This window comes from Ictalurus furcatus, chromosome 1 (genome assembly GCF_023375685.1).
Source record: "Ictalurus furcatus strain D&B chromosome 1, Billie_1.0, whole genome shotgun sequence".
Taxonomy (NCBI): domain Eukaryota; kingdom Metazoa; phylum Chordata; class Actinopteri; order Siluriformes; family Ictaluridae; genus Ictalurus; species Ictalurus furcatus.
Window position 1 is genome coordinate 24,630,894 of NC_071255.1, and position 16,392 is coordinate 24,647,285.

At 40.6% G+C, this 16,392-nt stretch overlaps 1 protein-coding gene across 10 annotated transcripts in view; it reads left to right on the forward strand.

The window, feature by feature from the left end:
- plecb (plectin b) overlaps nucleotides 1-16,392 on the forward strand; it is a 109,902-nt gene that overhangs the window by 92,093 nt on the left and 1,417 nt on the right. For 9 of the 10 annotated variants that reach the window (XM_053633556.1, XM_053633562.1, XM_053633568.1 and 6 more), the window contains exons 23-32: nucleotides 266-449; nucleotides 1,572-1,729; nucleotides 1,816-1,991; nucleotides 2,098-2,236; nucleotides 2,624-2,980; nucleotides 3,134-3,217; nucleotides 3,308-3,412; nucleotides 3,573-3,671; nucleotides 5,749-8,892; nucleotides 9,161-16,287. In XM_053633556.1, the coding sequence (XP_053489531.1) occupies nucleotides 266-449; nucleotides 1,572-1,729; nucleotides 1,816-1,991; nucleotides 2,098-2,236; nucleotides 2,624-2,980; nucleotides 3,134-3,217; nucleotides 3,308-3,412; nucleotides 3,573-3,671; nucleotides 5,749-8,892; nucleotides 9,161-15,274 (10,560 nt within the window). In that variant the 3' untranslated portion in view covers nucleotides 15,275-16,287. The remainder of the gene's footprint in view (nucleotides 1-265; nucleotides 450-1,571; nucleotides 1,730-1,815; nucleotides 1,992-2,097; nucleotides 2,237-2,623; nucleotides 2,981-3,133; nucleotides 3,218-3,307; nucleotides 3,413-3,572; nucleotides 3,672-5,748; nucleotides 8,893-9,160; nucleotides 16,288-16,392) is intronic. The other variant, XM_053633521.1, reaches the window with a different exon arrangement.

A 16,392-nucleotide genomic window follows, 5' to 3' on the forward strand; every position in this document is an offset into this window, starting at 1 on the left:
GTTCACTGAATTACAGAGGGCCCATTGCCATTGCTAAGTGAATTATCTTTTGGAAAAATGCTTCGACATTTCACAGTCAGAATAGGCTTTGTCGTTATGTTCTTTTAATTTGAGGTGAAAAACAGATTCGTTCCTTATTGCAATTTCTTTTCCTATAAAAGAAAGAACTATTAAACAATACATTATGCAACTAACAATGAAAAAGATATGGAGTACCATAACTTTACATTAATATGTCTTTTTGGTTAATGTGATTGTTTTGTAGCTGAAGACCATGAAGGTGGATGAGTATAGGCAGATTTTGAGGAATCTAGAGCTCCACTACCAGGACTTTTTGCGAGACACTAAGAACTCTCAGCTCTTCAGCTCAGATGAGTGCATGCAGACCGAGAATGACTACAAGAAGGCAACACTACACTATGAAGAACTGTTCCGAAATATGGAGAAAGGTGAGTCCAGCTCCCCATACCTGTTTGCCTGTAAATCTGTTGTCAGAGTACATTATTTGCTGAAACAGTGAATGGTAGTGAGGGTGGTATTAGTTCGTACTGTGTGGTAACTGTGAAATTCACCTTGTAGGACGGATTATCAGAGCAAAGGGTGAGTTGCATCCAGATAGCTGTAGGATGCTTTTGTAGGCAGTGATGAAATGAAGCTCTAAACCAGATGCTTGCTATTTTACTGTGCTTAATATTGATCTCAAGAGTGTGAGTGCATGGTTTGTGTTTTCATTGACACAGATATAGACACATTTGTCTAATAATTTTTGGCTGACACATAGTGACAGACCGAGAAATCATAGCCCCCAGTCCCCCCAAAGACATTTACAAATAAATGTCTTAACGAATGCAGTAAAGGAAAAACATTAAAGGCAAAATTCAAATGTAGTAACATTTCTAAAGACAGTATGTGCTTTGATTGTGCGCTTTTGGTACTTTGTGAGATAACTGAGATGCACGCATGTTGGATGCTGCACACGATGCTACTTTGGGGAAGGTCTGAAGGGTTAAGGTAGAATAAAATTTGTGGGGGGGGGGCACCTAAAGTGTGCTGCTGTGTCCAGTATATTTATTTTGTTCTTTTTGTTTTTATTTTTTATGTAACATGGCAAAAATAGCTGAAAGAAGCTAATTTCTAGCAGATTTTTCCCAAGTTTGTTTCAACACTTGCACGTCCTGTGGCTAAGACGGTTATGATACAACTACTATTTACCTGTTAGCCTTTTTTAACCTATTCATGTCGTCCTATGACGAGGGAAAAATCAAATGTTCTTGTTAAGCAGTATGTTAATTGTTCACTAGTTAGCTTCCCAGCAAAATTGATTTTCACCTGGTTCTCTAAAGGGTGTGTTTGGTAGGGGATAACGTGCTGTTAAACTTCAGTGCCGTTTGTTTGCTTGTTTTTGTTTGGATTGATATTTGATTGATTTAAAATTGATGCTGTAAATTATTCACTTCACAGTATTATGTTAATTGAATTTTTTCTCCCCTTTAGGGCTACCAAAGTATGCACTCTAGCTTACGTGTAATGCTGTTTGTTGATTTGTGATAACTGGTCTGTCCTTCCCACAGGTGAACAGGATGAGTCAGTGTGCAAGACCTACATCACACAAGTCAGAGATTTGCGTCTGAAGATTGAGGACTGCGAGTCTCGCACAGTGGCCCGCATTCGCCAGCCAGTGGAAAACGATCCACTGAAGGACTGCCTCCAAAAGGCTACAGACCAGAAAGTAAGAGCTCTGAACTCTTGTTTTATTTATGTTCTCAATTCATTTTCTATTAGACGATCGTCAACGCATTTATGTTGCTCTTGCAGAAAGTGCATGTGGAGCTGGAGGGCATTAAGAAGAACCTGAATAATGTGGCTCAGAAAGCAGAAGAGGTCCTCGCCTCTCCCGAGCAGTCCAGCACTCCAGTCCTCCGCTCTGAGCTAGACATCACCCTGCAGAAGATGGAACATACCCACTGCTTGTCTTCAGTCTACCTTGAGAAGTAATAAGGACTTCTGTTTTAGTGTGCAGGGGGTTTTTTTCCTCACCCTTTAATAGCTTCAATAATTTATAAATGAGGTTATTAACTAGCACACTTGTTGTCTTAGGCTGAAGACAATAGAGCTGGTGATTCGCAACACGCAAGGCGCTGAGAACATTCTCAAAAAGTATGAAGATCAACTCCGCAAGGTTTACACTGTCCCAACAGATACTGTGGAAGTGGAGACCTACCGTACTGAACTCAAGGTGACGGAAATGTACTGAAGTCATAAAATATTATGGGCCACGTGTAGCTGCTATCACAAAGTCTTTCTGCTTTCTGTAGTGTACTTACAAATCTGCCTGTTTAGTTTAGTTTTACATTTGCCTATTGAAAATAAGGCGCAAGGAGGTATTTTTTTTATTACGTTGTATGGATGATAGACCATTTTCTCATGGTCATCAAAAATTCTATGTCACTAATATTACATGAGCATGTATGTACCTTGTTGTACTTTTTATTATATATTAGATGCTGCTTTTTAGCCCAGTTACTTGTAATTCTGGGCAGTCGAATCATACAACCAAGCAAGTGTATTAGAGGTGTACCTGCCTTGTTGCCATCATGTTTATGTTTATCCCTATTTTCTACAGACAATGCGCAGAGAGGCAGAGGGCAAACAGCCCGTCTTTGACGCTCTTGAGGGAGAGCTGGCTAAGGCTACTGCCGTGAGTGAGCGCATGGGTCAGCTGCACAGAGAGAGGGACGTTGAGCTTGACCACTACAAGCAGCTCCTGTCCAACCTGCAGGAACGCTGGCATGCCATTTTTACCCAGATTGACCTCCGACAGCGTGAGCTGGAGCAGCTGGGGAGGCAGCTGGGATATTATCGTGAAAGCTATGACTGGCTTATTCGCTGGATCACAGACGCTAGACAAAGGCAGGAGAAGATCCAGGCCACACCCATTCATGACAGCAAGACTCTGAAAGAGCAGCTGGGTCAAGAAAAGGTGATGCTTCACACAAAGTCATTCTTTACAAATAACACCAGACTGGATTATAGCGTATCAGTGTAATCAAATAGATTTCTCATTATGTTTTGGTATATATGAGGGAAAATCCTTTCATCTGAGTGAAAAACTGCCTGAATTTCTGCTTTACAGAAACTGTTGGAGGAGATTGAGAAAAACAAAGAGAAATGTGACGAATGTCATAAGTATGCCAAGGCTTACATTGACAGCATTAAGGTAAATGCATTAGCTTGCACTTTTGCATGAGTTCTTTTCCAAATCATGCCCTGTTGTTATAGTATATTAACAAGCATCTGTGTATTTCAGGACTATGAACTTCAGCTGGTTGCTTACAAAGCACAGGTGGAACCCTTGACTTCACCTTTGAAGAAAACCAAGATGGAGTCCGCTTCTGATAATATAATTCAGGAAGTGAGTGAATTTTCAATAATTGCTGCGTTTATTTGACCCTTGTACAATTCCATTTATCTTCTTATATTTGACTCTGTTTTAACTGAATCGTTCTTTAAAAGACTGGTCTATATTGATACTTAAAATCCAATATGCCTTTTTTTCCCCCCTCCATAATTAGTATGTAACTCTGAGAACTCGCTATAGTGAATTGCTGACCTTGACCAGCCAGTACATCAAGTTCATCACGGACACACAGAGCCGCCTAGAGGATGAGGAGGTGCGTGACTTGTTAAAGAGACTTAACTTCACCAAACCAACATACTAACCCTAACTGTCTAGCAAATTACTCATTAACAAAACTACATCTATTAATGTATGGATGACTGGACGTTTGCTGTTATTTGGTGTTGAGGAAAGAAATATCAGTAAAATGAACATAAGAAATATGACCATCACAGACCACAGATCTGTTGAGAGTTGAAGGATGTGTCAGAATATAAGTGTTTTACATGATTCACGTCAAATATTGACCAATTTAGACACGATTTCATAACCTCAAGATCTATTATGAACAATGCCACTTCAGAATACTTAGACAAAAAAATGCAGTAATGCTGATTTTATTTAAAAAATAAAAAAAGCCATATTAAATGATGATAAATGGGTAATAAATTACTTCATTGCTATATAAAATATTCTGACATTTTACATTCATCATATCCCCAAACCATACCTTTAAAAGTGTGTATAAAGGCTTTTCCTTTATCCTTTTCTTCTTTTGCACTACTTTCTCTCAGTATCAGTCAAAGCCAGAGTTTCTTACCTTTCACTGAATAACAACTTTCTTTCCCCATTTTCTAACCCTAACCTTTTTATTTCTTTGCTTCTCTTAACTGCTTGCCAGTGCTTTGTCATGATGATTGCTTATCTTGTTTGGGCAATAAAGAGGTAAAGATTTCACTTTGCTCATGTTTTTTGGATTTTTCACTTTTTCTTCTCTTAAGCTTGATTATGCCTCATGAAATAAATCTAATTCTCACTTTTACATTTTGTTACCAGTAACATCAACTGTAGTAATGCAGTGTAATCTGAATTGTCAGTAACCAAAGCCCACTATTACTCCTATTTCACTTGCATATTATTATACAAAATAGACAGTGAGAATTAGATCTATATTCATTAGATTTTATATCAAATATGCACCTTTTTGCTTTCGCTGGATGTACTGCTTTAGTAATTATTTCCTGCAATAATAAAACATAGTTGAGCCAAACCCAAGGCTCTGAATCCTGTCTTTTCTGTTGTAGATACAGCATTTACTAGCTTTAATTTTCCTTTCAGCAGTAATCCCTCCCATTAGTGCCTTTTTCTCTACTATTTACTCTCTCTACTCGATATATTTACTATATATGTTTCCTAATATTACACATTTTTATACCATGGCACAGTTGAATTCACAGTTCTGATTGGTCATTCAAGTTGTTCATTCATTTTCTAAAACAAGAAAATGACTGGTATATATTAACGTACACGTGTACTCAATAAATATATATGTATATATATATAAAATAGTTGAGGTGAAGATTTCAGTAAGGAGACGTTTAGGGTGTAGGACACTGCATTGTCAGTGTTTTGTCAGTAACATGAAAAGCTGTTATCTTCAAGGAAGAGGGGAAAAGAGAGAAGCTATTAAGTAAGTGTTATTAGGGTCATATTTCATGGATACTCGCAATATTAGGTGACTCAGCATTAGTAACTATGGATAAAAAAATAATCACTGTTTTGTTTTTCAGTAAATAAGAGCATATAAACATTGCCATGGTATAAGATGAATAAAACACATCTGGGTGTGCTGTTCTAGGAAAATGATCAATTCCAGGGTTGTAATGTCTCCTCCGTTGTTGATTATTTTCTTACAACAGTAATCCCTGTCGTCCTATTAGACCACATCCCTATAGATTATTCAAGAATATGTTTTGTCTCCATACAGAAATGAGTTGGGTCAATATGCCAATGAATTTACAGTCCTAGCCTCATCACTATATTTACGTGCAAAGCTTCACTGGCCATTTTGGCAGCCGTTTAACAGCTTACATGGAGCCAGTGCACCAGTCGCATGGTTTTTGCAGTTAAATTGTCAATTGCTGTGGAAAAAAAATGTCTGCTGTCACCATACATTAATTGCCATGCCTTAATCGATTGCAAGTTTTGTTTTGAGAAAACCTACCTTAACATTTGTCATGTGTGCATCTTTCTTTGTTCTAAAAAAAAATTAACCTTACCCTTAATCATAACATCCTGTCATGCTTGCTCATAATCATAATTTTCTTTACCATGTGCTTCCACTAATACAGAAAGCTGCTGAGAAACATAAAGAGGAGGAGAGGAAAAAAATGGCTGAAATGCAAGCTGAGTTAGAAAAACAGAAGCAGCTAGCTGAAGCTCATAAAAAAGCCATTGCCAAATCAGAGAAAGAGGCACAGGAACTCAAACTCATGATGGAAGAAGAACTTAGAAAGAGAGAGATTGTTTCTGTGGATGCTGAGAACCAAAAGCATAATATTCAGCAAGAGTTGCACGAGCTCAAAATAATGTCAGAACAGCAGATCAAATTAAAAAGTCAGCTGGTGGACGAGGCTCATCAGAGTCGAACCAAAATAGAGGAGGAGATACGTATTATCAGACTCCAACTGGAAACTACATTAAAACAGAAATCCACTGCAGAGGCAGAACTGAAACTGCTAAGGGACAATGCTGCTGAGGCGGAGAGACTCCGTAGAGCAGCTCAAGAGGAGGCAGAGAAGCTCCGCAAACAGGTCACTGAAGAAACTCAGAAAAAACGCATGGCAGAGGAGGAGCTAAGGCTTAAGTCTGAAGCAGAAAGAGAGGCTGCTAAGCAGAAGCTGAAAGCCTTGGAGGACCTTGAACAGCTCAGAATGCAAGCAGAGGAGGCAGAGAGACGCATGAAACAGGCTGAGGTGGAAAAAGAGAGACAGATCAGTGTTGCTCATGTAGCAGCACAGAAAAGTGCAGCTGTTGAGCAAGAGCGCAAGCGCATGTCTTACGTTGAAAAGACATCGAAACTTGAAGAATCACTTAAAGAAAAGCATGGAGCTGTCATTCAGCTGCAAGAGGAAGCTGAACGCCTGAAAAAACAGTCAGAGGAAGCGGACAATGCAAGGGTTGGAGCTGAAAAAGAGCTAGAAAAATGGAGGCAAAAAGCCAATGAGGCCCTTCGTCTAAGGCTCCAGGCTGAGGAAGAAGCCCACAAAAAGACACTCGCCCAGGAAGAAGCAGAGAAGCAGAAAGAAGAGGCTGAGCGTGAGGCAAAGAAACGGGCTAAAGCTGAAGAGTCTGCCCTGAAGCAGAAAGACATGGCAGAACAAGAACTGGAGAGGCAGCGGAAACTGGCTGAATGTACAGCGCAGCAGAAGCTGTCTGCTGAACAAGAGCTCATCCGTTTAAGGGCTGACTTTGACCATGCAGAGCAGCAGAGAACACTGCTTGAGGATGAGCTTTACCGCTTAAAGAATGAGGTAAATGCTGCTGTGCAACAGCGGAAGCAGCTTGAAGATGAACTCGCCAAGGTAAGAAGTGAAATGGACATACTTCTACAGCTTAAATCCAAGGCTGAGAAGGAAAGTATGTCTAACATTGTAGAAAGAAAAGAGCTTCTTGAAGCCGAAGCTGCTAAAATGAGAGAACTTGCAGAAGAAGCAGCTAAACTCCGTGCAATCGCCGAAGAGGCAAAGAGGCAGAGGCAGGTAGCCGAGGAGGAAGCTGCCAGACAAAGAGCAGAAGCTGAAAGAATACTGAAAGAAAAACTTGCAGCAATCAATGAGGCTACTTGCCTTAAAACGGAAGCAGAGATAGCACTCAAAGAGAAAGAGGCAGAAAATGAGCGTCTTCGAAGACAAGCTGAAGATGAGGCATACCAAAGGAAGCTTCTTGAAGATCAAGCAAGCCAACACAAGCAAGACATTGAGGAGAAGATAAATCAGCTCAAGAAATCTTCTGATGTGGAGTTAGAGAGACAGAAAGTAATTGTAGATGAAACCCTCAAACAGAGACGAGTTGTGGAAGAGGAGATCCGTATTTTAAAACTTAATTTTGAGAAGGCATCATCCGGTAAGCTTGATTTGGAGCTCGAATTAAATAAACTAAAGAATATCGCAGACGAAACCCAGCAGAGTAAGTTGCGGGCTGAAGAAGAAGCAGAAAAATTCCGTAAGCTTGCCTTGCAGGAAGAGAACAGAAGGCGGGAAGCTGAAGACAAAGTTAAAAAGATTGCCGCAGCAGAGGAAGAAGCAGCTCGTCAGCGCCAGGCTGCCCAAGAAGAGGTGGAGCGTCTCAAAAAGAAGGCAGAAGAGGCCAAAAAGCAGAGGGAGGATGCTGATAAAGAAGCTGAGAAACAGATTATTGCAGCAAAAGAAGCAGTGCAGAGATGTAATGTTGCTGAACAGCAAGTCCAGAGCGTCCTTGTGCAACGGAAGGAAGACAACCTGGTACAGTTAAAACTGAAGGAAGAGTATGAGAAAGCTAAAAAGCTTGCTGAAGAAGCAAATAAAGCCAAAGAAAAGGCAGAAAAAGAGGCCGCTCTTCTTCATCAAAAAGCAGAAGAGGCAGAGCTTCAGCGGCAAGCTGCTGAAGCTGAAGCTGCCAACCAAGCCAAAGCACAGGAGGATGCTGAGAGACTGAGAAAAGAGGCTGAGTTGGAAGCAGCCAAACGTGCTCAGGCCGAAGCTTCTGCACTGAAACAGAAACAACAAGCTGATGCAGAAATGGCAAAGCACAAACTGCTGGCAGAGCAAACCCTTAAGCAGAAATCTCAGATTGAGCAAGAGCTTACTAAAGTGAAACTGCAGCTAGATGAAACTGACAAACAGAAATCTGTCCTCGATGAGGAGCTTCATCGCCTTAAGGATGAGGTCAGTGATGCTGTTAAACAAAAGGCCCAGGTAGAGGATGAACTATTCAAGGTTAAGATTCAAATGGAGGAGCTCATCAAACTCAAGCTCAGAATAGAAGAGGAGAATCACCGTCTTATCAGAAAGGACAAAGATAACACACAGAAGTTTCTGGCTGAGGAGGCTGAGAACATGAAAAAGTTAGCTGAAGAAGCTGCTAGACTCAGTATCGAGGCTCAGGAGGCTGCACGCATGAGACAAATAGCAGAGTCTGACCTTGTTCAGCAAAGGGCACTTGCTGAAAAAATGCTTAAAGAAAAGATGCAAGCTATTCAGGAAGCATCCAGGCTGCGAGCCGAAGCAGAAATGCTTCAGAAACAAAAAGACTTGGCACAAGAGCAGGCTCAGAAGCTGCTTGAAGACAAACAGCTGATGCAGCAACAACTTGAAGAAGAGGCCAAAAAACTGGAAGTACAGCACTTAACCAGTATCAAAGAAGCTGATGAGCTACGCAAATCAATTGCTCAACTTGAAAGAGAAAAGGATAAATTGAAAAAAGAGGCTGAAGATTTGCAGAAAAAGTCTAAAGAGGTATTGTATTAATCGTGGTATAAATATGCGGCTTATGTCATTAACTCCCTCCCTGAAAACTAACCTTGCTTAAATGAGAATATAAAAATTTTATTTGTCACGGTCATGTTCGCTGAACAGTTTTCTTAATTAACTATGTTTCCAAGATATATTATCTCCCTTTATACTAACTGTATTATACGTACTTAATCAGGTATTTTTATACATTACACTTGCTTTGTGTAGAGAAATTTATTGTGGCCTAATAATACTTTCTCTTCCTCTCTAGATGGCAAATGCTCAACAGGAACAAATTAAACAGGAGAAAACAATCCTTCAGGAGACCCTCATCTTAGAAAAGGAGCAGTTGCTGAAGAAAGAAAAACTAATTGAAGATGAGAAAAAGAAACTAGAAAGCCAGTTTGAAGAAGAAGTTAAAAAATCAAGAGCTCTGAAAGACGAACAAGAGCGCCAACGAAGACAGTTGGAAGAGGAGAAGAATAAACTTCAGGCTACCATGGATGCTGCTCTTAAGAAACAAAAGGAAGCTGAAGAAGAAATGCTCAATAAACAAAAGGAGATGCAAGATTTCGAGAAGAAAAAGCTCGAGCAGGAAAAACAGCTTGCTGAAGAAAACAAAAAATTGCGTGAAAAGCTTCTGCAGCTTGAAGTCATTCAGAAACAACACGGGGAACTGCAGACTAGAGACCTTAATGGACAGAGTGTTGAAGTGGACAGTACAAATGGGGACTCTGCTTTATCTTTTGATGGCATTCGTGAGAAGGTTCCAGCACTCCGCCTGTTAGAAGTAGGCCTCTTGAGTAAAAAGGAGTATGATAATTTAACCAAAGGCAAGATCACAGTGCATGAGCTTAGCCAGACAGAAAGACTTAAGACTATGCTTAAGGGCAGTAACTGTATTGGGGGCTTGCTTGTTCATCCAAACCATAAAATGCCCATTTATGAAGCCATCAAAGAGAAGAAAATTGCTCCTGGAACTGGTGTAGTACTGCTAGAAGCACAGGCAGCCTCTGGATACATCGTTGATCCTATTAATAACAAGAAGTTATCTGTTAATGAGGCAGTGAAGGAAGGTCTTATAGGCCCTGAACTTCATAACAAAATGCTGTCTGCTGAGAAAGCGGTCACTGGTTACAAGGATCCCTATACAGAGGCAAAGATTTCACTCTTTGAAGCCATGAAGAAAGGTCTTATTTTGGAAGACCATGCCATCAGACTGCTTGAGGCACAAATTGCAACAGGAGGAATCATCGACCCAGTCCACAGCCACCGTGTACCAATTGAAACAGCCTATAAACAAGGTCAATTCAGCACAGAGCTGAACAAAATTCTCCAGGACCCCTCTGATGACACAAAAGGGTTCTTTGATCCAAACACCCATGAAAATCTCACATACTTGCAGTTGATGAAGAGGTGTGTCACAGATCCTGAAACAGGATTACTTCTCTTCCCTATTTCAGAAACGGCTGCTCTTAATGCTAAAGCATTCACGGATGAGGAAACTAAGGATATTTTCAATAAGACAACGGTGTCTGTGCCATTTGGAAGATTCAAAGGAAAGACTATTACAATTTGGGAGATCATTAATTCTGAATACTTTACAGAAGACCAGAGAAAGGACTTAATTCGCCAGTACAAAACAGGCAAGATTACAGTTGAAAAGATCATCAAGATTATCATCACCGTTGCCGAAGAAAAAGAGAAAGCAAATGAGCTTGAATTTGATGGCCTTAGAGCACCTGTTCCTGCAGCTGAGCTACTGGAATCAAAAGTTATTGACAAAGATCTTTATAACAAGTTACACAAAGGAAATACGACTGTCAAAGAGGTGTCTCAGATGGAGTCTGTACACAAAGCTCTGAAGGGTAGCAACTGCATTGCAGGCGTAGTCATCGACTCAACTAAAGAGACAATGTCATTCTACCAGGCTTTGAAGAAAGATATGTTGAGGGCAGGCCCTGCTCTGACTCTCTTAGAAGCTCAAGCTGCAACTGGATACATCATAGACCCTGTGAAAAAGCAGAACCTTACAGTAGATGAAGCTGTAAAAGCAGGTGTTGTTGGCCCTGAGTTACATGAAAAACTGCTTTCTGCAGAAAGAGCTGTCACTGGCTACAGGGATCCTTACACAGGAAAAACAGTGTCTCTCTTTGAGGCAATGAAAAAAGAACTGATTAATAAAGACCAAGGAATCAGATTTCTTGATGCACAACTGGCAACAGGAGGCATCATAGACCCAGTTAAAAGCCACCGCATTCCACAAGACATTGCCTACAAGCGTGGTTACTTTGATAATGAAACAAATAATGTCTTTACTAATCCAACAGAAGACATCAAGGGATTCTATGATCCGAACACACAGGAGTATGTCACATATCAGCAGCTTCAGAAGAGATGTATTACTGACAAAAAGACTGGGCTTCAGCTTCTGCCCTTGTCGGAACAAGCAATCAATGCCAAAGAGGAACAGAAGTACACTGAAGCACAGACCAAAGAAGCAATGACGCAGGCATCGGTAGAGATACAGAGTGGACCATTTAAAGGCAGAAAAGTAACCATTTGGGAGATGATCAATTCTGAATATCTTACTGAGGAACAACGACTTGATTTACTCAGGCAGTACAGATCTGGAACATTGAAAATCGAGAAGATAATAACGATTATAGTCACAATTGTGGAAGAGAAAGAAGCCAAGAAACATGAACAGTCCAGTTTCAAAGGGCTTAGGGCTCCTGTCCCAGCTAAATCCCTTTTGGACTCCAAAATTATTGATAAGTCTACCTACGATTTGCTTCAACAAGGTAAGAAAACTCCAGATGAAGTCAGCAAAAACAACTCTGTTAATAAGTACCTACAAGGCTCCGACGCCATTGCTGGTATTTACCTTGAACCTACGAAAGAAAAGCTTGGCATTTATCAAGCAATGAAAAAGAAACTTTTGAGACAGAACACAGGAATTGCTCTGCTTGAAGCCCAAGCTGCTACAGGTTTCTTGGTGGATCCCGTAAAGAATCAGTTTCTCACGGTTGATGATGCTGTTAAAGCAGGTCTTGTGGGACCTGAAATTCATGAAAAACTTCTCACTGCTGAAAAGGCTGTTACTGGCTACAAAGACCCATTCACGGGCAAAATTATCTCCTTGTTTCAAGCCATGCAAAAAGAGCTTATACCCAAAGACCATGCAATGCCTCTCTTGGAGGCACAGATTTCCACTGGAGGAATTATTGATCCAGTTAACAGTCATCGGATTCCCACTGATGTGGCATGCCAGAGGGGATATTTCAGCAAGGAAATGGCCAGCATTATGGCTGAACCCTCAGACCTAAATAAAACCTTCTCTGACCCTGATACTGATGAGAATGTGACATATAAACAGTTAAAAGACAAGTGTATGACAGACCCTGAGACGGGCTTAAACTTCTTACGACTGTCCAAACCACAGGCACCAACAGTGGTTGAAAAGACTTACCTTTATACTGAAGAACAAACCCAGAGTGATCTAGCTAACACTCAGCTCGACCTCCCAATTGAAGGCCTTGCTCAAGGCTCAATGTCCCTCTGGGATGTCATGAACTCCAATCTGTTACCCGAAGAAGAAAGGACGAAACTCCTGGATGAATATCGTTCAGGCAAACTAACTAAAGAGCGAATGATTATTATAATTATTGAGATAATGGAACAGAGAGAAATCATCAGAGGAGAGAACATCCAGTCATATAACGTGGGCAGACGCCGGGTCACAATTGAAGAACTCTATAGTGCCCGTATAATTGACATAGAAACATTCAACCTGCTAAAGCAAGAGAAGAAGACCATTCGTGAGATCATGGAGTTACAGAGTGTTAAACAGTACTTGTTTGGTACTGGCAGCATTGCTGGTGTGGCCCCTGATTCTAAATCTAAAACCAGTGTTTATCAGGCAATGAAGAGAGGGCTTATAAATCCAGAAGATGCGATTGTCCTCTTGGAAGCCCAGGCAGCCACTGGGTTCATCATTGATCCCATCAAGAATGAGATGCTCACAGTTGATGAAGCAGTGCGCAAAGGTGTGGTAGGGCCAGAAATTCATGACAGACTTCTGTCAGCAGAAAGAGCAGTCACTGGGTATAAGGATCCATACAGTGGCAGAATAATTTCCCTCTACCAGGCAATGAAAAAGGACCTTGTGCCAGACAACTATGCTTTAAGGCTGCTTGAGGCTCAGACAGCAACTGGTGGTATAATAGATCCAGAATTCAACTTTCATCTGCCAGCAGATGTTGCTACACAACGTGGCTATATCAACAAAGAAACATATGAGAAACTTAATGATGAAGTTAAAGGATATGTTGATCCTGTTACAAATGAAAAACTCTCATATGCACAACTGCTCAAGAGATGCAGGCTTGATAAAGATGGACTGTATTTGCTGCCCTTAGCAGAAAAAAGACCAATGTTTAAGGGTCTCCGAAAAGAAATCACTATGGAAGAATTGATACGCTCACAGATAATCGATGCCGAAACTGTCTCTGCACTTAATGAGGGTCTGTTAACAGTTGATGAGGTGAGCAGCAGGCTTAAGAAATACCTTGAGGGTACAAGCTGTATTGCTGGTGTATTTGTCGAAACTACTAAAGACCGTCTTTCTATATACCAAGCCATGAAGAAAAATATGATCAGGCCAGGGACTGCCTTTGAATTGCTGGAAGCCCAAGCAGCTACAGGATACATAATTGACCCAATTAAGAATCTCAAATTAACAGTCAATGAAGCTGCGAAGATGGGAATTGTAGGCCCAGAGTTTAAAGACAAGCTCATGTCTGCTGAACGGGCTGTAACCGGATACCGAGATCCTTATACAGGTAAAACCATCTCACTGTTCCAGGCTATGAAAAAAGGTCTGATTCTCAAAGACCATGGAATTCGTCTTCTTGAAGCTCAGATTGCCACTGGAGGAATCATTGACCCTGAGGAGAGCCATCGCCTGCCTGTGGAAGTAGCTTACAACCGTGGATTCTTTGATGAAGAGATGAATGAGATCCTCTCTGATCCATCTGATGATACCAAGGGCTTTTTTGACCCAAACACAGAGGAGAATCTAACTTATCTGCAGCTAATGGATAGGTGCATTATAGACCCAGAGACTGATCTCTTGCTTTTACTCTTAAAGGAGAAGAAACGAGAGAGAACAACATCCTCCAAATCCTCAGTTCGCAAACGCAGAGTTGTTATTGTTGACCCTGAGTCAGGCAGAGAAATGTCTGTGTATGAAGCCTATCGCAAAGGGCTCATTGATCACCAAACATACCTTGAACTTGCGGAACAGGAATGTGAATGGGAAGAAATCACAATAACATCATCTGATGGTGAAGAGAAGTCCATAATCATTGACAGAAGGTCAGGTCGCCAGTATGACATTGCTGATGCTCTGGCAAGAGGTCTTATTGATCAAGCTGCTCTTGACCAATATCGCTCTGGCAACCTTGCCATTACAGAATTTGCTGACATGTTGTCTGGAAACATGGGTGGCTTTCGCTCCCGCTCATCATCCATTGGATCCTCTTCATCCTATCCAATGAGTCCCATACCATCCATCAAAACACCCGCCACTGTGTGGAATGATCCAACTGAAGAGACTGGACCTGTGGCTGGCATTCTTGATACAGACACTCTTGAGAAGATTTCAGTCACTGAAGCCATGCACAGGAACATAGTGGACAGCATCACTGGCCAAAGACTGCTGGAGGCACAAGCTTGCACTGGTGGCATAATAGACCCATCAACTGGGCAAAAGTACGCTGTTGTGGATGCAACCAATAAGGGTCTTCTAGATAAGATAATGGTTGACAGAATTAACCTGGCACAGAAAGCATTCAGTGGATTTGAGGATCCTAGAACCAAAGTGAAAATGTCTGCTGCTCAAGCCCTTAAGAAAGGGTGGCTATATTATGAGGCTGGTCAGCGTTTTCTGGAGGTGCAGTATCTTACTGGTGGGCTTATTGAACCAGAGGCTGAAGGAAGAGTCCCTCTGGAAGAGGCAATCAGGAAAAGCATTATAGATGTCCGCACAGCCCAAAAGCTAAGGGATGTGAGTGCTTATTCCAAATACCTTACATGCCCCAAAACTAAACTGAAGATCTCCTACAAAGATGCAATGGACAGAAGCATGGTTGAGGAAGGAACTGGGCTAAGGTTGCTAGAAGCCTGTTCACAGTCTAGTAAAGGTCTTTACAGTCCATTCAATATCAGTGGGGCTGGTTCTGCTGCTGGCTCAAGATCTGGATCCAGAACAGGGTCTAGATCAGGCTCAAGAAGAGGCAGCATCGATACCACTGGTTCCGGCTTCAACATGAATTTCTCTTCATCTTCCTACACGTCCAGCAGTTATACTCGCAGATTGTAATACTGCCCCTGCTAAGCACTTAGCTCAAAATCTCACAAAACTGTCAGTGATACAATACAGCCTTGTAATTTTTTTTTTTTTAATTAATTCCCACTACACTCTGCAACTGCAGAAAACAAAGATTTATTTATTAATATTAATTTGCATGTTTTTTTTCATAGAAAAGTGCATTCCAGAAACTACTGTTATGATCTTATTGGGGACTGGTGACAGTGTCCCATTATGTGTAGTTTGGGTGCTTAAATACTATGCATTGTATAGTCAACCATGACAATTATTCATCCTCAAAGTTTTCTTCTTCAGCTTCAGATCATTTGTAATACCTGAGTAATGTTGAACGTTTTGTCCATTACTCAAATACCACTGCTGATTTTATAGGACATGTTATTATGGTTAACTACATGAGCTATCTAGTGTTTTTTTTTGTTTTGTTTTTTTACAGATAGTACTTTTATTAACTTCTACTTCTAGCCTGCATTTGTACTTTAATTTAAGATGTCTATTTTTTACCTGGATTGTTTTCAAGTTAACAATTCAGGAAATATGCCAAAATGGACAAGAAAATTATGTTAACAAGATTAAAAGTATGCATATGTTCTTTTTTTTTTATGCATGTATATGGTCGGTTTACAGAACATGCCATCATGGAACTAGTAGTGTTGTGGAAATAACATTGCTGAATGTATAGAGAGAAATATTATGACATTTTGATGTTAACACTGGATGAGGAAAGCACACTTAAAGTAGCATGAACTATGCCACTATGTTTCATCTCACAACCCACATTTATTCCCTAATATGGAGGTATATGCCTTATTTATTATCTAAATGTCCTTTATCAAACAATAATTATGAGCACCAATATCCACTGCCACCATGAAACACCTACACAGTTCAGTCATTTTATTCAAGTGGTCCTGGTGTATTGTGCCAAGAAGATTTAAGATGGCTGACCCTACTTCTACTCATATTATCTGGACAAACCTGAGTGCGATGCTGAGCATTTGATATTTGTAAGTTAAATCAACAATATATTTTAAAACCCAGATCTCTTCCTGTTATCCAATTACTTGATAAGGCCATAGGTCTAAAGTTTTAGTATTCAACATAATATTTTA